Below are 19313 nucleotides of genomic sequence, written 5' to 3'. Positions count from 1 at the left end.
AATGCAGGAAGACTTCTTTAAATAGGGATAAGATTCTGGGTTGTGTACTGGACACACAGTGAGCTCTGTTATGCAATGGCTTCATGACCTTGGAAAATATTTTTTTCTTGAATAATAGTAAGAGAGAATAGAACAGTTGGCTGAATTCTCATATTTCATATTGCTAGCAGATCAGTAGCAATGATGGAGAAATCATATTTGAGCAAAGTCCAGTGCTGTAATCAAATAAGCTTTCTACACAGTTAATCTAATCTATACTTAATAGTATGTGTAGCTATTATTACTCTAAATGGCAGTTAGGCATGTATGTTAAGCTTTTCACTGGATTTATAGAACTCTAGGGGCTGTAATTCATAATGTGTATTTTTTTACTTCACCAAGCCAAGTATTTCTGAGGTCACCTTCAGGAAATTGAAAGTAGGCACTCAAAAACGGTTGCTTCCTTTTTTCCCCTTCCAAGTGCAGGGACAAACCATTTACTCTTTCCGCCCAGAAATGGTGGGTAGGGAGGCAGAAGGCATTGTAAGGAAAAGCCCAGGTCTATGATTGGTACAAGTGCAAGGCATGTCCAGCTATTTTCCATGGTGTTGGCACCTATTGTTCCATCTGGTTGGATGGGAGCATTTCCCAAATGTCTACGATAGAGCTGCTTTTATTAAATATTTACTCTGTGCCAGGAGATTTTTATGTATTCATGCCTTTATTTTTTCTGACAACGACACCTTGAAAGAGTAATTATTCTCTCCGTGTTACAGAGGAGAATACCAAGCTAGGGAATGTTTCAAGGTCATATAGCTGAGAAGTAAGTGGCAGCCCGGGCTCAGACTCCAGAGGCTGTGCATATCACCCTGTGCTGTAGAGTCAGAGGTATGCTGTGTCACTTTCCTTAGGTCTTTTATGTCCCCCTTGTCCTCTCCAGCCAGGATGCCAAGGAGGCCTCTGGAAGCTAAAGGCTCAATGGCAGCTCAATTCTGCTGGGGGAGGGAGCTGTTGATAATACACAGATAAATGGGAACTGCCTGGAAAATTAGGAGTGCAGATGCTGTAGACACAGGAATGAGTCCTGGAGGAGGAGTCCAGTGGGAATAGGCCTGGTGAGCTGGAGGAGTCAGTGGCTGGAATGAGGAACTACAGGCTTGAACACAATTTAGAGGTCATCTAGTTTAGATGTTTTGAAGCTTTTAATTGAAGGACTGCTGCTATTAAATTTCTCCAGAGACTCTCTATTTTAAAATGTTTTGGCTGCTTAAAAACTTTTTAAAGAAATAATTCCATTTTCTGATTGCCTTAATCAAAGATGTAATGGATGGGCTGGGCGTGGTGGCTCATACCTGTAATCCTAGCACTTTGGGAGGCTGAGGCAGGTGGATCTCTGGAGGCCAGGAGTTCAAGACCAGCCTGGCCAACATGGTGAAACCCCGTCTCTACTAAAAGTACAAAAATTAGCTGGGCACGGTGGCGGCCACCTGTAATCTCAGCTACTCGGGAGGCTGAGGCATAAGAATTGCTCGAAACTGGGAGGCAGAGGTTACAGTGAGCTGAGATTGTGCCACTGCACACTCCAGCCTGAGTGACAGAGCAAGACTCCATGGCAAAAAAAAAAAAAAAAAGAAAAGAAAAAGATGTAATAGATAACTGCCAAGTAGAACTCTGATTGGCATGGGGCAACCTGTCTTTCCACACAAAGTGGATGACTCCATCCAGACAGGGAGAAGTGCTTTTTAATGAGCTTGTGCAGACTTATGAGAGGAGGTATTGCTAAATGCACAATTTCCATGAGGCTTTTTCAAATTTTGGAAATTGCTCAGACTACCCATCCCCTGCTATAAGTGCTGTCACTCTTGTGGCCCCAGGGGCGATTGGCTCCACTGTAGTGGCTGCAGGGGTGAAGGGTTTTCCCCAAGGGAAACCATTGATTCAGACCTATTTTCTTATTTATTGTTGAGGAAACTGAGTCCCAGACAGATTAAGTAAGATCTTTGAAGTCACCAAGTGAGTTAGTGCCTAGAAGGGATATTGAATAATGGAACCCATGTGTCACCTGGGACCCACTAGCCCCTCAAGATATGCAATTGACTGGTTCATTCTGTAGCCAGTTCTGTCACTTGTGAAAGTTGAAAGATCTTCCCATCATTTAAAATTCTGGGTTTATGTTCTTACAATTCAGTTCCCATTTCCCTGGAGTGTTATGTCTGGTTTTCCCTAAATCGCCCCAGGACTAAAGCTGGTTCCCGCATTCCACAGTTAAAACTACTCATATAAGTGTTTTGAGGGGGACACATGTCACAGAATGGGAAGTTTTTGCCACTGAACTAACTTGCCTTTCCCCTTTCCTTTCCTTTCCTTTCCTTTCCTTTCCTTTCCTTTCCTTTCCTTTCCTTTCCTTTCCTTTCCTTTCCTTTCTTTCCTTTCCTTTCTCTCTCTCTCTTCTTTCTCTTTCTTTCTTTCTTTCTTTCTTTCTTTCTTTCTTTCTTTCTTTCTTCTTTCTTTCTTTCTTTCTTTTTCTTTCTTTTTTTCTTTCTTCTTTCTCTTTCTTTCTCTTTCTCTCTCTCTTCTTTCTTTCTTCTTTCTTTCTTTTTCTTTTTTCTTTTCTTTTTTTTTTTTTTTTTAAGTTTCGCTCTTGTTGCCCAGGCTGGACTGCAATGGCACGACCTTGGCTCACTGCAACCTCCGCCTCCCAGGTTCTAGCGATTCTCCTGTCTCAGACTCCTAAGTAGCTGGGACTACAGGCTCGCGCCTATTTTTTTTGTATTTTTAGTAGAGATGGGGTTTCATCATGTTGGCCAGACTGGTCTTGAACTCCTGAACTCAGGTGATCCACCCGCCTTGGCCTCCCAAAGTGCTGGGATTACAGGTGTGAGCCATGGCACCTGGCCTCTTCTTTCTTTTCATCTCTGATCTCTTCCCCTTCCTTCTGCCTTGTGCTTCACTCCCAGGGTGGAAGAATCCATTTGCTTCTTCTCTAATTTCTATCAGTGGCTGCATAGGTAACCACATTCTCATCACAGATTGCAGAGGCTTATCACTGGTTCCACCTTCCTTACCTCCAAAGCCAGGATCACAGACAAACAAAGATTCTCATTCTCCACTGTTTTCCAAACTCAGGTGTAAGGGCACAGAGTAGACATGGAAGGAGGAAATGGTTGCTTTTCTTAGAGAATAAAGGCTTGTTGAAAAAAAATCCCATCAAAACCTCATCTCTGTGCTCCCTATTCAAAACACATATGTACCTTCATACCTGAGACTTCATTTGGCAGTTACAGCAAACCTGGTATATTAGTCAGCTCAGGCTGCCATAGCAAAATACCACAGACTGGCTTAAACAACAGAAGCTTGTTTTCTCACTGTTCTGGAGGCTGGGACGTCCAAAATCAAGGTGCTGGCAAGGCAGGTTTCATTCTGAGTCCTCTTCTCTTAGCTTGGAGGTGGCCGTCATCTCACTGTGTGCTCACATGACCTCTTCTTTGAGCACACTTGGGGGTAGTGGGGGGAAGACAGCAAGCTCTCTAGTATCTTTCTCATAAGGGCACTGATCTCATCCTGAGGGTCCCACCCTTATGACCTCATCTAACCCTACTCACCTCAAAAAGTTCCCCACTTCAAGTACCATCACATTGGGGGAAAGGGCTTTAAAATATGAATTTTGGTGAGACACAAACATTCAGGCCATAGCACCTGGGAAGACGTTTTGCTAGTATTCCAGATGAGAAACTAAGCCTCAGAGAAATAAATCTATGAGAGTGAGCCTATGAGAGAGGACTGAGGGTGGGAGTGTGCATGATGATGGCCTATCCAGGCACACTGAGGCCCACCCAACTCCTCCCCTTTTCCCTGCCAGCTCAAGAGCACAAAACTATTTCTTCTAGATTCTTAGAAGGTTGTAATTGTTTTAAAATAGGTGCACAAATTCTTGGACACTCCTCCCTTCAAAAGGCAGAATCTAATTCCTTTTCCCTTGAATGTGGGCTAGACTTACTGGTTCACTTCTAACAAACGGAATATAGCAGCAGTGATGGTGTGAGATTTCTGGAATTAGGTCATAAAATATATTGCCACTTTCTCCTTATTCTCTCTTGCATCGTTGGCTCTGGGGAGGACAGCTGCCATGTTGTGAGGACACTCAAGAAGCCCTCTGAAGAGAAACCAAGGCCACCTGCCAACAGCCCTGTGAGTGTGCCATGTTACTCAGGAATCCGCTAGCCCAGTCAGGCCACCAGGTGACTGCAGCCCTGGCTGTCCTTCTGACAAAGCCTCATTAGAAATCCTGAGATGGAATTCCTAGTTGTCACTCCCAGACTCCTGACGTACAGAAGCTGTGATATAACAAATGAGTGTTGTTTTAAGCAGCTAAATTTTGAAGACAGCAATAGATAATTAATACAAAGGGAAAAGTACTTTATTCTATACTCAGTTCTCCATTCTCCATGTTACCCATGTGGCCAAGCCAGATTGACATTTCTCATGCTCCCAAACAGCCAGTGGGTCAAAGAAGAAATTAAAAGAGAAATTTAAAAACATCTTGAGACAAACAAAAGTGGATTCACAACATACTATAAAACCTGTATCTTAATTTTTCATGATACCAACAGAATTATATTAGAAAAGAAGAATGATGCAGTAATTTACCTGTGAAAATGACTTTAGGAGTGTAGGATAATCATTAAGACCACGGACTGTCTTTTAATAGCTGGATGAACAAAGGTAAATTATATAGCTTCTCTGGGTCTCATTTTCACTACATGAAAAAACGGAGACATTAATAGTGCCTCATAGTTTTACCTGATAATTAATGAGCTAATATATATCAAGTACTTAGCAAAGTAGCCAGCAAATGACTTTAGGCAATGTTCATATTGCCATTAACATAAATGTCAGGTATACTGGAACAATTATACACACAAACAGATGAAATTGGAAGTGCAGAGCCTATGTTTTCTCCCAGGTTAACCTGTGATCAACTCACGATTTAAAGAGCTGGGTCAATATGGTTGTTTAGAAACCCTGACTGTCAAATATGATCTACAGAACGTTAGATTATTAAATCCCAATAAAACAAATGTAACAGAAAAAAATAACTGAGTATCAGCTTCCTCTTAGAGAAAACAGCAATAATGCCATGTTATTGCTATATAATACATACCAAATGGCTTAAAATAGGTGACTAGCTTAATAAACTGTAGTTGCTTAATAAATTGTAGCTATCATTAACATCTTATCAGCTGTACAGCTTTTTTTCAGGTGAGTTTCTGTTTGTTTCAGATGCCCACTTCGCTCAAATGAAATGCCAGTCTCAAACTAAAGTCAGTATGCATTGCCTGGAAGGCTAATGGCCTAAGCCTTCCAGGCCAGGGGACTTGTGAACCCTGAAAATTTGAGACAGGTCTCAGTTAATTTAGAAAGTTTATTTTGCCAAGGTTGAGGACACATGCCCGTGACACAGCCTTGTGACACAGCCTCAGGAAGTTCTGATGACAGTGCCCAAGGTGGTTGGGACACAGTTTGGTTTTATACATTTTAGGGAGACGCGAGACATCAATCAATATATGTAAGAAGTACATTGGTTCCATCCAGAAAGATGGGGACAACTCAAAGCAGGGAATGGGCTTCCAGGTCACGGGTAGGTAAGAGACAAATGGTTGCATTCTTTTGAGTTTCTGATTCTTTTCCAAAGGAGGCTATCAGATAGGCATCTACCTCAGTGAACAGAGGGATGACTTTGAATAGAATGGGAGGCAGGTTTGCCCTGGGTAGTTCCCAGTTTGACTTTTCCCTTTAGCTTAGTGATTTTGAGGCCCCAAGATTTCCCTTTCACAGACTCCGGATGTCTTCTTCAGTTCAGTATGGACAGCCTCAGAGTAGAGAGCTTCAGGCCCCCTTTCCTTATCTTCTGCTAACCTCCATTCTTACTCCTACCCTTTCATCTCAGAATTTTCGCTTTGATGTTTCCCACTTCCTTCCTATGGTTACTTTAACCGAAGTGAGTCAGGTCTTACTGAAAAACTGACCACAGCCTGTCCGCTCCCAGCCTTCCCCAGACCAGGGCTGCCCAGGCAGAGCGTGAGGGGGACTAGTGTTTACTCAGCCCATTTTTTTCCTCCTCTCTCCTCTAAGTCATGGGGCTTTGAGTAGGGCTTCCCCAGCCACCATGCCCCTCCCAGCAGACCGCAGTCAGAAGCCAATCTCACATTTGTCTGGTGGCTCAGAGAGGGGACAGAAAGAGCAGCAGCTTATGTCCTTGGCTATCCTCTCAAGTGGGCTAATTTGCTTATTTTCAACTCTGTTGGGTCCAGCCCTGTTGCCTCTGATCTCAGCTCAAAGAGGATTTGGCGGGAGTTTTTGGTTGTGATGACCAATAACAACCAACTATATGCACTGCGACCATCTCCTAGTGCCAGAAGCCCTGTTAGCTCATTATCTTAATCCTCAGGATAACCCAGGCAATTCGTATTCACCCTAAAAACTTCCCCTGGCTGGGCATGGTGGCTCACGCCTGTAATCCCAGCAGTTTGGGAGGCTGAGGCGGGCGGATCACTTGAGGTCAGGAGTTCCTAACCAGCCTGGCCAACATGGTGAAACCCCATCTCTACTAAAAATCCAAAAAATTAGCCGGGCTTGGTGGCATGTGCTTGTAGTCCCAGCTACTCGGGAGGCTGAGGCAGGAGAATCGCTTGAACCTGGGAGGCGGAGGTTGCAGTGAGCCGAGATCATGCCATTGCACTCCAGCCTGGAGACAGGGCGAGACTCCTTCTCGAAAAGCAAAAACAAAAACAAAAACAACCCCCAAAAAACCTTCCCCTGTTTACCTTTCTAATTTTGGTACCTACAGAATCTCCTCCTTAGCCTTGAAAATCAGCATGATCTTTAAGGATGTGGGAGCAAATCTTTAAAGGATTGAGTTGTGGGAAGACCATGGTGTCTTTGCTATTGGCTTTTGCAGTGAGAATAGCTTTTCTCTGATCAGGTTTGGAGCTTTCCCTCTCTCCTGGGAGGGAGTAGATGGCTTCCTTTCTCTGAAATGCAGAATTCATTCACCCACTCTCTTTTGTCTTGGGAGCTTTGAGAGAACAATTTTAGTCAGACAAGAGTCAACTGACACCAGAACATGATGTGAATAAGATACATTTATTTATTCAAAATTAAAATCTGCTATGAAGACAGACAAACAATGTAACATTCCCAGAGGAATTGAATAAATTCTAGTTAAAATTGAGTTCTATTAGAACCAAATTTATTTTTATTTTTATTTTTTGAAACAGAGTCTTGCTCTGTCACCCAGGCTGGAGTACAGTGGCATGGTATCAGCTCACTGCAACCTCCGCCTCCTGGGTTCAAGCAATTTTCTTGCCTCAGCCTCCCAAGTAGCTGGGATTACAGGTGTGCACCACCACGCCCGGCTAATTTTTGTATTTTTAGTAGAGACGGGGTTTCACCATGTTGACCAGGCTGGTTAGGAACTCCTGACCTCAAGTGATCCACCCGCCTCAGCCTCCCAAAGTGCTGGGATTACAGGCGTGAGCCACTGCGCCTGGCCTAGAACCAAATTTAGGTTGTTATACATAACAAGCTGGCCACAGCTTTCAAGAATGAAGCGGTTGGGGAATGAGGTTAGGGGAATCCCTCCGAGCCACTGGAAGGTGAATTAATCATCAAAGGGGCTCCCTGGTTTCTCTTCCTAAGAGTATTTGTAGCAGTTAGGAAGCCCCAAGCCCAGAGACAAGATAAATTAGAGGGAGGTCAGGGAAAACAGCTCAACAGCTAGAAAGCGTGGTCAGGCTTGGAACGGAAGCTTCTGTTGGCTCCCCAAAGAACATTTTTTTTTCTCCGTTATATAACTTATAATTTATCTTAAAACACTCAAATACCACAGTGTGTCACCCTGTGGAAACAGCTTAAAAACAGGTGAAAATAATAAATATTGAAAAAAAATTATAATATTGGGCTTCTTTCTAAATCGTTCACAGAGAAGCTCAGTAAATAAATAGAAATGGGGGTTGAGGTATCAGAGGTAATAAATATTCTATGAGAGAGGTACAATAAGGTTTCCCAAGGGGCTGGGTCAGCTATCCCAGAACCCCAGATCTGATTTTGGAGACCTCTAATTTATGTCCTAGAGTCTATCGAGTCGCCACCCTGATGTCTCAGTTTTGTATCTTCATTGTCATGTAGGCTTCTATGTAGTTGATGAAGATATCAAACTCACTCATGGCTTTGTAGATGCCTTTCTCTTGGAGCTGTGCGGAGAGATAAGAAACATTCAGTTAAAATCCCTTCTGGGGACTAAATAGGCTCCCCGCCTCCATGCTCATGGATGGGCATGACCTTGAGGGCAGAGGCTGCTTGTTCTCCCTCATGCTGGGAAGTAAACCAGAGGATGGGCCTAGCTGCCTTGGGAAAGGCTGTGCATTGACCTTCATCTCCTCCAGGCCTCCCCCTAGCAAGGGGAGCATTCATTTTGCAAAGCACTGTCTTCAAAATGATGCCTTTTCAACAATTTTAAAGGTCACGTATTCACATGATGATTATGCAGAGTTTGATGAAAAGACATTAGAGGAAGCACTTTGAAAGCAAGATGGTGAGAGGAGAGGAGGGAGTCTTTTAAATGTCTGTGTTCTCCCACCAACACACTGAGCAGGCCCTGCCCTGCCGCCCTGACCTACTATGAGAAATTCACACCCCCTGATGTTGGCACTCTGTGCAGTGTCTGTCCCCAGCCCACGAGGAGGACATAGGCGGCATGGTTTCTGGGAAATCAGACTGAAGAAGTTCATGCACAGTTGGAAGTGTGAAACCCCATTTCATTTGGGAGCTGACATTCTCAGACACCTTGGCAGGTGCGAAGGGCAGATGGAAAGTGAGCTTGAACCAACTCCAGGTAAGTGAGAATCCAGCTTCCTGCTCATTCTGAGTTCTGGGGAGTCTGGGCTGAACCCCCAGGTGTATTTGTATGTGCACATTTATGTGCCAGCTTCCTGCACGTGTGGGTTCAGCCTAGATTCCCAACAAGCTACTTTCTGTACTTTCTGTTTCCTTTGTCACTCTCCCCAGCACACAGCTCACGGTGTTCACAGGCTGGCTGGCCAGCCTAACCCGCAAGCCTGCAAAGGCAGCGAGCAGTCATTTAGAAACCCCCAAAGACACTTAACAGAAAACAAATACAATCAAGGCGGGAGCTCCTCACTGGCTGAGCAGGTCATACCATCTGTCAGGTTCCCACACTCTCTCCAATGAAGGATGGGGGCTGTTGAGTCCCCACCACCTTCCACGCTTTGGGGTTGGGGAGTGGGCATGGGCTGTGCTCTGCAGACCCTCTCTGCCACCATCCAAGCTCACCTTATTAAAGGCATTCTTCACCTGCTCCACGGCCTTGCTCTTGTTTTCACAGGGAAGAAATCGATGCTGTGGAAGAAAAGAGAAAGTGTTGACGATCCTGGCTCCCAGCTCCATGTCCATCACACTTGGGGGACAAGCTGGTGGCATCATGAGGAGGCCAGATATATCCAAATGCCTCGCCTCACAGCTCCCAGAGAGAACTGAGCCCTGCTTCCATGGCCCTGGGAGTTAAATGTATTTCTCCAGGACTCACTCCAAGATGTTTGCAAGGCTTGGATGACAACCCAGGCCTTGGGATTCCTTCCTCCCCCAGAACTCTACAGTGTCTCCTGCAGTGCTGAGCGAGGCATTCTTCAGCCTGTCCTTTTCTGCCTCTCTATCCTGTCCCTCCCCATCAGTCACAGCCACCGAGGACCACTTCTAAGCATCTGAGGAGGGAAGCCACTGGGACCAAACCCTTCACATAGCCCTGTCCTACAAATAGACACCAACTGATTTTCCAATATTGGTGACAGAACAAGGGAAACCATTAGTAGTGACGGCATCATTTCAGTTGGAGAAATAAATTACCTGGAGGAATTACTCATAGACACTAGTCTGGGGATGAATAGCCCCCTTATCCCTTCTAAAATGCCAGGGAAAATCCTGTCAGTCAATTGGGCCATTCTTAGAGCTTTGCTTTCAAAACGTTAAGATTAAAAGAGGTGAATGATGTTTCCTCTGCTCGGGAACCTTAGCTCCCAGCCCAGGGTCTAGTTACAAAGAGGCAGTGGAGCCTGACTGAAGCTCTGGGCTCCTTTCATGAAGAGAGAGGGGAGTAGTTAATAACCCACAAATGACTCACAAATAACAGGAAAGCTGTTTGCAAATTTCACATGTAAATGCCTAGCAGCCACCCCCAACGCCTGCTCAAAGAGAAATGAGCAAGAGATCTGACTCCAGGAGTCTTTCCTCATTTACAGCTAGCTCTGCCAGTCTGTGTCTTTGCTATGTCTCTGGATGTGAGTGTCCCTGCTGGTCTGTAGGAGATGGTATTTTGGAGGCAGCTGCAAGGGAAAGAACTGATCTGCTACTTACACAGCGCCGTAGCCTCAGCCTGAGGGCCTTCAGCTTCTCCCCCAGGGAGTTCACATGCTCCTTGATGTCTGGGTCTTGGTTCTCAGCTTGGGGCATCACCTCCTCCAGGTAAAACTGGATCATCTCAGACAAGGCTTGGCAACCCAGGTAACCCTAAGGGCAGGAGCCGAAGGTGAGTGAGAGATTGGTGGAGGTGGCTGGGAGGAGGGGCTGCTGCAACTAGCTTGAGAGGACAGCTTGGTTCCAGCGATCCTCCTTCACCAGAAGCCTCCCCCAAAGGACTGAGCCCTTTGTAAACCCTCTGGCTGCTGGATGTGCTGAGTTAACATCTTCCCACTTCTCCTTTTCGAAGCGAAGGAAACAGACCCAATTCCCTGCAATCAGGAAGCAGAGCCTCCCTTCCCTTAATCATGCTGCACACTCTCCCAGCACCCTGCTTCTGCTCTCACCTTAAAGTCTTCCAGCAAGGACTCCTTTAACAACATGTTGTCCAGCTGATCCTTCATTTGCTGCAGGAAGAACAAAAGGAGAATGAACTTGAGGTTTGGGGAAATAACTGAAATGCAGTTTTTTTGATGCCCTTTAATTTAGAGATTTTTTTTTTTTTAAATCAAATTGGCTCTGGCCCAAAAAATCAAAAGGGGAGTTTTAAAAACAGAGGATTCAACAGTGATGGGACCATCACTTAAATCAGGTCCTCCTCCTCAGAGTCAAGTTATTTAAAAAATCTGGCCGATTTTGAAGCGAAAGCAGAAGTTTGACTCAGTCCTGGTCTTCTTTCTGCGGAGCTACATTCGGCTTTAAGGGACACCTATGTCAGCTCTTCAGTGCCTTGAGGCCCCTCTCATGTCCTGTTCTCTGCTTTTCTTTCTCCCCACTGTAGACATCCAGTTTAGCTTGGAAAGATCCCAGGGATTAAGAAGCTCCTTCTAATGCAGGTTTCCCTCATGTAGAGTGCTTCCCCAAACCACTGGTCTTTCAGGTCTGGAAAGGCTCTAAGCAGAGGCAATTTAAGTTTCCCTGCTACAAGGCATGGGGAGCGTCTTCACCTTGAATCAGACCTTTCTTTACTTCTCCTAGCCAATAAAGTATAGAGCTCCAGCAGGATCTTATAAGTTTCTCAGCATTTACTTTATAAGACAGCTTTTCCTGCACATTGACTGTATCATCTGGCTTAGCTTAACTCAATAAACCCACGGCTTGATCTAGGATTCTGTTAAGAATTTAAGTTTGGAGGAATAGGTGTTGGGGATGGAGGTGGAGGCACAGGAGGAGGGTTCTTATAGCTCCAGGAGAATGCCTAGTTCAGGCAGTCCCAGGAAGAGAGAAAGGACAGGAAGGAATAATACTCACAAAGAAAGTCTTCACTCTGCTGAAGGCATCTCGGAGCTCTCGAAGCATGTTAGGCAGGCTGCCTGGGAAGTGGGTGCAGCTGTTCTCAGACTGGGTGGCCTGGCCTGGGCTGGCCCTCACTCCAGTCAGGAGGACCAGGCAACAGAGCAGTGCTGAGCTGTGCATGCCTTCTTCTGCAAGTCTGTCTTGTGGTTTGGTTTTGCAAGAGCAAACCCCTGATGTGTAGACCTTCACCTCTCTGTCCCCCTTTTATATTGTAAGCTCAGGGAGGCCTCTTCATTCATTAAAAAGCCACAATCAAGGTTTCCCGGCACAGGATTTTTTCTGCTTAGAGCTCCTCCTTTTCTAACCTCTCTAATAAACTTAGTTTTCAATTTTTGCATAGTAAGCAAAAATGATTGGTTGAACATGAACTTTTGCATTAAGCTATTTTTAGGATGGGCTACCTCTCTTAGAATAATTTTTTAGCTTCTCAATTTAAAAAAGTTGATTTCCTGGGGAGAACAGCTGTTCTGTGCGCAGAGGCCCACAGTTGTGGGTTCCCATTCGCGTGTTCCTAGGTCACAGTGACGTGGACAAATTGTCCATTCCAGAATACAATGGGATTGAGAAATAATTGGGTCCCCCCAACCTGGGATGAATACCCAAGATTTCTCCTTGCTAACTTAGGCAGTCATCTTAGGTCTCTGGGCCTTATTTTGCTCAAGTGAAAATGAGGAGTTGGGCTAAATATCCTCAAAGTTCCCAAGCAGCCCTTCCATTTTACTTTCCAGAGACTGGCTTCCTACAGGACAGGCAGGGTCACAGGATGTGTTCCAGGCTCCTTTACCCCGAATTTATTTGGATTCTCAGGCGCATGTTTCCACCTCTCAGCTGTCCCCCACCCCAACTGTGCTTGGGGGAAGTGGGTAAGAGTAGTCTGCACTTGCCGAAAGCTTCTTATATGCTTGTCAGGTAGTGCTCACCATGACCCCTACCATCTCTATTTTACAGTGAGCAAACTGAGGCACAGAGATGTTATATCACCTGTACAAGGATATACCAGTGCCAGCTGAGAATTTGGTTCCCTCACCCTATTGTACACCATCTCCAGCACATATAATGAAACCTTGGATTAAATTGGCCTTAGAGTTTCTTTTAGTTGTAAGCTTCTGTGGCTGGAGTCTAAAGTTTAAAAGATGGGGAGGAAGAAGTTGAAATAACAAGGAAAAGAAGTCAGGATTCCTTGGAGGCTGGATAGGAGGTCCCTTACTTTCTTCTTACCTATCCCTACTTCCCCTTCCCAAAGAAGCCTTAGTAGTGTTGTCTTGGATTTGTGTGTGTGTGTGTGTACAAGGTAAGGGGAGCCGGTTGGGTTGCGGCGAGGAGTGTTGCTGTACCTGGGGAAGGACCAGAGCAGTGACATCAGGACTTTTTCAGATATCTGGAAAGTCTCTGGGGATCCTTTGATTGAGCCTTCACCTTCCCCTTCCACAGGGACTTCACCTGCCATTCCAGTTTAGACTGTAACTGGGAGGAATGCTGGCCTAGGTGCAGGAGACCTGGGCTCTGCCTTGGCCCTGTTACTCTATACTCAGGGCAAATCACTCATCCTCCCTGTGTCTGTTTTTCATCTGTCCCAACAGGGCAATAGCACCCGTCCTCCTGCCTGCCAGGGAGCACTGAGCTTAAGTAGCCATGGACCCAGATGGAGGGCATTTCCAGTGTTCTGCTAGTTCTTCACCTTTCTGCATCAGCAATGGGACATCTCCAATGGCAGCAGGTTCTGAGCTTGCTGCACTGGAGAAGGTCACTCACTGCAAGGGGTACAAACACCTTGGGGCCCAGCCAGAGTGGAGTGAGTGGGAGGGAGGGATGAGAGGGCCCAGGCCCACCCTGTGGATGTCCCTGCTGTGTGACCTATGGATCGGGGTCAAGGGACTGTGGTGTCTCTTCCCAACTCTTCAGGGAGTGTCAATGTAGAAACCTAAGAATCAGGAAGTGAGAAGGAGCCTGCTAGAAACTAGTATGGAGCTAACTCAGAACTTACTGGTCCTGCCAGACTTACACTGGCTTAAGGGTTCTGTCTGAGTTCTGCTGCCAGGAAGAAGACAGAAGGGGACCAGGACCTGGGTTTCCCCTGCTTGCACCTTTCTCCTTCCCCCTTGGCTCCTGGGTTTTCTGGGCTGTGTCTGTGTTAGCCTGCAGGGCTAACCCCCTCTCAGAGCTGGGTGTTCCAGAAGTGGACTCAGCATGGACACCAGGCAGGCCAGGGGTTCTGAACTCTGAGTGAGGCTGTGAACCCCTCTTTCCTTTGTTTCCCATCATGCCCTGTGCTTACCTGACTCGGAAACCTACAACCCTACATGGTTGTCATTCACATACACACCATGCCTTGCCCAATCAGCTCTGAGCTCCCTGAAACAGGACATTGTTTTATTAATCTTTGCATACTTGGTATCTAGCACCGAGCCCGGCCCGTGGAAGGCATCAGCTATACTTGGTATGGGCATAGAAGAGTGCCCTGTGAGCCTGGAGGGTGCGAGGCTAAGGAGGTGGTCTGGGCACAGGTTAGCACTCAGAAGGAGAGGGAGAGCGACTCAGGGAGGCAGGCAGCCTCCCCTCAATTTTCTTATTATTTGAGATGTGTGTGTTATACACACATACAAAATGTCAGGGAGAAGGGAGGTGTGTAAAAGCCATTTGTACCTTTCTTTCATTTATAATCTATTAAATAGGGTTGAGATTAGGATCTGATTTCTTTCTTTCTTTTTTTTTTTCTGATACGGATTCTCGCTCTGTTGCCCAGGCTGGAGTGCAGTGGCATGATCTCAGCTCACTGCAAGCTCTGCCTTCCAAGTTCAAGCCATTCTCCTGTCTGAGCCTCCCGAGTAGCTGGGACTACAGGTGCCCGCCACCACGCCCGGCTAATTTTTTTTTTTTGTATTTTTAGTAGAGACGGGGTTTCACCGTGTTAACCAGGATGGTCTCGATCTCCTGACCTCGTGATCTGCCCGCCTCGGCCTCCCAAAGTGCTGGGATTACAGGCGTGAACCACCGTGCCCGGCCCGGATCTGACTTCTTTATTTGTTCTGAAATGTGTAGCTAATTATCTCAAGCCATTTGCTGAAGAGTTGATTCTTTCCCCATTGATTTGAAATTATTGTCCACTCTCATTTCAAAATTTCAGAATTTAAGTGGTTGGAGAGAACCATAGGCAAGTTTCCTGATGCAAGTCCTCATTTAGCATATGGAGATAACAGCTTCTCCATCAATATGTCTCATAGTATTGCTGTCAAGAGATAGATATGAACATTTAAATAAAGACCCTGTGCCCTTATATTGACAAAGCAACAAGAACAACAAACAGCACTCCTATTTCTCAAGTTTTTGAAGATAGCTGTTCATCTGAAAAGTCACTGGGGTCCACAGGGAAAAGTCCCAAGCACATAGGTCATGTCTGAGACATGAATGCCAACACTCACATGTGAGGAGATTTGGGTTTGGATTTTGGTACAAGGCAAGAGCCCATGCAGAGAGGGAAGTGAGAAGGCAGGCACCTACGGATGGATGGAATGTCAGCCTGGGCACAATTTAGTCCTGTGAATTTCAAGAGGACACAAATGCCACTCTCACACTGCGAGCTTCTTGAGGCCAAAAGGCCTGAGTCCAGTTTGCCCTCAAGCCCAGATGCATAGTAGGCATCTAATCAATGCTTATTACACTGATTTTAAATGATTTTTTCCGGTGGGGGACATACTGGGAAATCAGAAGGTTGTGGGAAGGGGAATCTTCTCTTCTTCCATCCCTGTTCCAAAATATTCTCTCATTTCTGTATTTAGCTGCAAATGAAGGAAAACCTGAGTAAGCACGGCTTTTAAAAAAGGGGATTTTATTTTATTTTCTGTCTCACTCATCAAGAAGCCCAAAGCAGGCACTCAGATGTCATCCAGGACCCGTTTTTTCTGCATTCTTGTTCTCCTAACCTTTGTTGCAAGGAGATAGGAGAGATAGGAGGTGGTAAAGTCCAAAGATTTAAAGGCACACCAACTCAGGAGACCCTAATAATCTTTTTAGGAAGCTCCGCGCAGTAAGTTTCACCACTTTAGCTGCAGAGGAATCTGGGCAGGCAAGAACTGCTGGGGTGCGTGTGTGTGCGTGTGTGTGCGTGTGTGTGTGTGTGTGGTGTGTGTGCTTATGCAAATAGATTTTGGAGGGTGCTTTCTACAGTTCACAAGATCTTATAAAGAATCTGCCTCCCGTTAGAGCAGTCATCGGCCAACCTCCCCAACAGCACTTGGGTTTTCCTGTTGAGAGTGGGGACTGAGAGACAGGACTAGCTGGATTTCCTAGGCCGACTAAGAATCCCTAAGCCTAGCTGGGAAGGTGACCACATTCACCTTTAAACACGGGGCTTGCAACTTAGCTCACACCCGACCAATCAGGTAGTAAAGAGAGCTCACTAAAATGCTAATTAGGCAAAAACAGGAGGTAAAGAAATAGCCAATCATCTATCGCCTGAGAGCACAGCTGGAGGGACAATGATCGGGACATAAACCCAGGCATTTGAGCCGGCAATGGCTACCCTCTTCGGGTCCCTTCCCTTTGTATGGGAGCTCTGTTTTCACTCTACTAAATCTTGCAACTACAAAAAAAAAAATTAAAAGAATCTGCCTCCCTTGCCGGACATGGTGGCTCACGCCTGTAATCCCAACACTTTGGGAGGCCGAGGTGGGCGGATCACAAGGTCAGGAGATCGAGACCATCTTGGCTAACATGGTGAAACCCCCGTCTCTACTAAAAATAGAAAAAATTAGCAGGGCGTGGTGGCAGCTGCCTGTAGTCCCAGCTACTCGGGAGGCTGAGGCAGGAGAATGGCTTGAACCTGGGAGGTGGAGCTTGCAGTGAGCTGAGATCGCGCCACTGCACTCCAGCCTGGGAGACAGAGTGAGACTCCGTCTCAAAAAAAAAAAAAAAAAAAAGAATCTGCCTCCCAGGTACTTTCATGCTAAGCAAAATGACAGCCTTCTTGGTGTAGTTACCCCATGCCTTGCTGCAATACTGCAGCTCAAACCCAAGAGTGGGGAGCAGGCTAGGAGCCCTGTGAGGGTGGCTATGGAGGTTGATGATGCAGGCAGAGAAGGTGAGACTGTGCCCATCTTGGGGATGGGTGACAACTGTCCTGATGAAGAAGCCCCTCCTGGCTTGACTCCTATTTGCCATTAGTAGTTATTTTTTAAGGCTGATAACGGGAGTTTCATTTCTTCTTATCCGGGACATTTAGTGTGTAAAATAGCTTTGCCAGCTTGAAATTTCTAGTATTTCCTTGAATAACCTTCCTCAGCTCCTAGGACAGAGGCTTCCTCGGAAGCTGTGCTGCAACAGACCCCACGCGTATCACACACCCAAAGTGTGGCCAGTTTGGGGTGCAAGGGGACAGGAGTCTGTGAGCACTGTATTCCTCTGGGCTCTCCTGACATTGGCTTTGATAGTGTCTGGGGTACTTCAGAATAAAGGCCTGGTGGGCCAGAAGTTTAGGAGGAGCCCGGGCTGGGGCTGGCCCTTAGGTGGAATGGAACAAGGGTTATGCAAACTGGATTAAGTGCCCTTCTGAGGATCATGGCCGGCAGACACTGCAAACCACAGATGAGCGGAAGGGCTGATCTTTGGGCAGCCAATGTGGAATTCCCCTTTGTGCAACTGTGGCACCAAATCAGGCAATTTGGATTTTCCTTAGGGGATGGACACTGTGCTCTGTAACTTCTCGTATGAGAAATTTGGCTTATCAGGGACCAGGACACCAGGTGTTGGAGCCTTGGCCACCCAGAGGACCATAGCTGTTTCTGCTCTGTCTGCATGACTACCTAGGAAAACTAGTGGGCTCCTGAGTGTGGGGCATAAATGGATTCTTTTAGCTCCAGGACTGTCCCTCTGGTGGGCTTTAGTTTGCTCCAGTCTCCACTGGATGGCTGGCACCTCCAACCCTACATATCCAAGCGGGCTGGGTTTGTAGATAAGTGACTTCTGCAGTCACACAGGGTCCCATGACTAAAAAAGTCCTCCCTTTGCTCTGCTATCAGCATCTTGAAATTCTCAACAACTGTTGAGCTGGGGGTTCCATATTTTTATTTTGTACTGTCTTCCCCTGCCAATTTGTGTAGTTGATTCTATATCTGAGAGTAAAATCATCTCTCTCTGGTTTCACCTTCATCCAGTGCACCCTCGCTCAGTAAATGGAACTATCAATTAATTCTAGAAATGATTTGTTTGTCCCTCCCTCTTCCTTACCAATCTATGTTCAATCTATCACCAGAACCTCCAGATTTTTCTTCATAAACATTTCTCTAATCTACTGATTTGTCTCCATTTCCATCATCACCAGCAATGACTGTCTGGTTCAAGCTACTATCTGTTGGTAGAAGAGCTGAGGCAGGACTGGCTTGTCTGTCATAATATAAAAGAGTCTTGGGAGATGTCCGGGGCCCAGGGTCTAAAACCGCTCGTGGCCTTTGGAACACCAAGCTCTGTGCCAAAGGGTAGAAGGCTGTCCTGCTGCACCACAAATCTAAGCCCAGGGCATAAAATCCCTCATGGCTTGGATGGAATGTGCACAGACTTGGCTGCTCTCCCAGGCTCGTAAACATGCTCTCCATTATCTTGAGCAGCAAAGCATATTCTATATGTGTCAAAGAAAATGCTAAACCGTCACAGCTATGCTTGATGCACCACTACCTTTCTACCCCCACATCCTCACGCCCTCACCTGTTTACCTCCATGTCCTCACCACCTGCTTCTTTGTTTGATCACCAATAAACGGTGTGGGCTCCCAGAGCTCAGGGCCTTTGCAGCCTCCATACCAGTGTTGGCCCCCTGGACCCACTTTATGCACGCTTAAGTTGTCTTTTCTCATTCCTTTGACTCTGCTGGACTTTGTAGCCCCCATGGCCTGGTGTTGGATCTGATCACTTATCTCTCCTGGACTCCAAAATAAATGCCAAATTGTTATTCTAATATCCATTCTCTAGACTGTTCTCCATGTTGTAGCAAGAGTAATTATTTCCAAGCACCAATCTGATCATGCCTCTGTTCCTACTTGAACTCTTCCATGGCTTCCCGCTTTCCCTCTCTTGGTCAAATAAGAACTCATATTCTTAATGTTTTCTATAACTTCGTTTATCATCTGATGCTGCCTATCTCTTCTGCTTCAACTTGCGGCACTCTCCACTTTCTACTTCCCTCTGCACTCCAGCCTCATTGACTTTCTTCTTCTTTTTTTTCAAATGATCCACATGCTCTTTCTCTCTCTCTCTCTTTTTTTAAAGAGACAGGGTCTTGCTATGTTGCCCAGGCTGTTTTTGAACTCCTAGGCTCAAGTGATCCTCTTGCCTCAGCCTCCAAGTGGCTGGGCTTACATGCACCAGCCACTATGCCCAGTGATTTATCCCCTCTCTCTCCTATCACAGGGCCTTTGCACATTTCGTTCTTCCTTCCTGCTCTCCTCCTGTCTTTGTCCTTCAGCTCTCAGCTCAGATGTTCCTTCCTCAAATGAGTTCATCATTCCCCAGTCTAGGTCA

The 19313-nt window shown here is 46.1% G+C and overlaps 2 protein-coding genes across 2 annotated transcripts in view; one reads left to right on the top strand and one right to left on the bottom strand.

The window, feature by feature from the left end:
• Nucleotides 1–7111: 7111 nt before the first annotated feature.
• Nucleotides 7112–11978, bottom strand: IL10 (interleukin 10). Its single transcript, XM_003272964.3, has 5 exons — nt 11761–11978; nt 10857–10916; nt 10408–10560; nt 9331–9396; nt 7112–8231 (listed from the first exon to the last, which is right to left on the bottom strand). Exons 1-5 carry the CDS (start codon nt 11923–11925, stop codon nt 8139–8141), a joined length of 537 nt encoding a protein of 178 aa, XP_003273012.1. The 5' UTR covers nt 11926–11978; the 3' UTR covers nt 7112–8138.
• The window catches only part of IL19 (interleukin 19), a 68493-nt gene continuing 59453 nt past the window's right edge, over nt 10274–19313 (top strand). The window contains exon 1 of the mRNA XM_003272965.2: nt 10274–10579. The gene's annotated coding sequence lies outside the window, so the exon portion shown is untranslated. The remainder of the gene's footprint in view (nt 10580–19313) is intronic.

The sequence above is a fragment of the Nomascus leucogenys genome, chromosome 5, assembly GCF_006542625.1.
Source record: "Nomascus leucogenys isolate Asia chromosome 5, Asia_NLE_v1, whole genome shotgun sequence".
NCBI lineage: Eukaryota > Metazoa > Chordata > Mammalia > Primates > Hylobatidae > Nomascus > Nomascus leucogenys.
The sequence above is the reverse complement of the archived record's forward strand: the minus strand, read 5'-3'. Positions and strand labels throughout refer to the sequence as shown.

Excerpts from the sequence above, each read along its gene's own strand:
- IL10 (XM_003272964.3), bottom strand. The coding sequence starts at position 11,925 with ATGCACAGCTCAGCACTGCTCTGTTGCCTGGTCCTCCTGACTGGAGTG. Across the intron at positions 9,397-10,407 it reads GGCTGAGGCTACGGCGCTGT|CATCGATTTCTTCCCTGTGA; the intron begins GTAAGTAGCAGA and ends TTTCTTCCACAG. Across the intron at positions 8,232-9,330 it reads TGAAGAATGCCTTTAATAAG|CTCCAAGAGAAAGGCATCTA; the intron begins GTGAGCTTGGAT and ends CTCTCCGCACAG.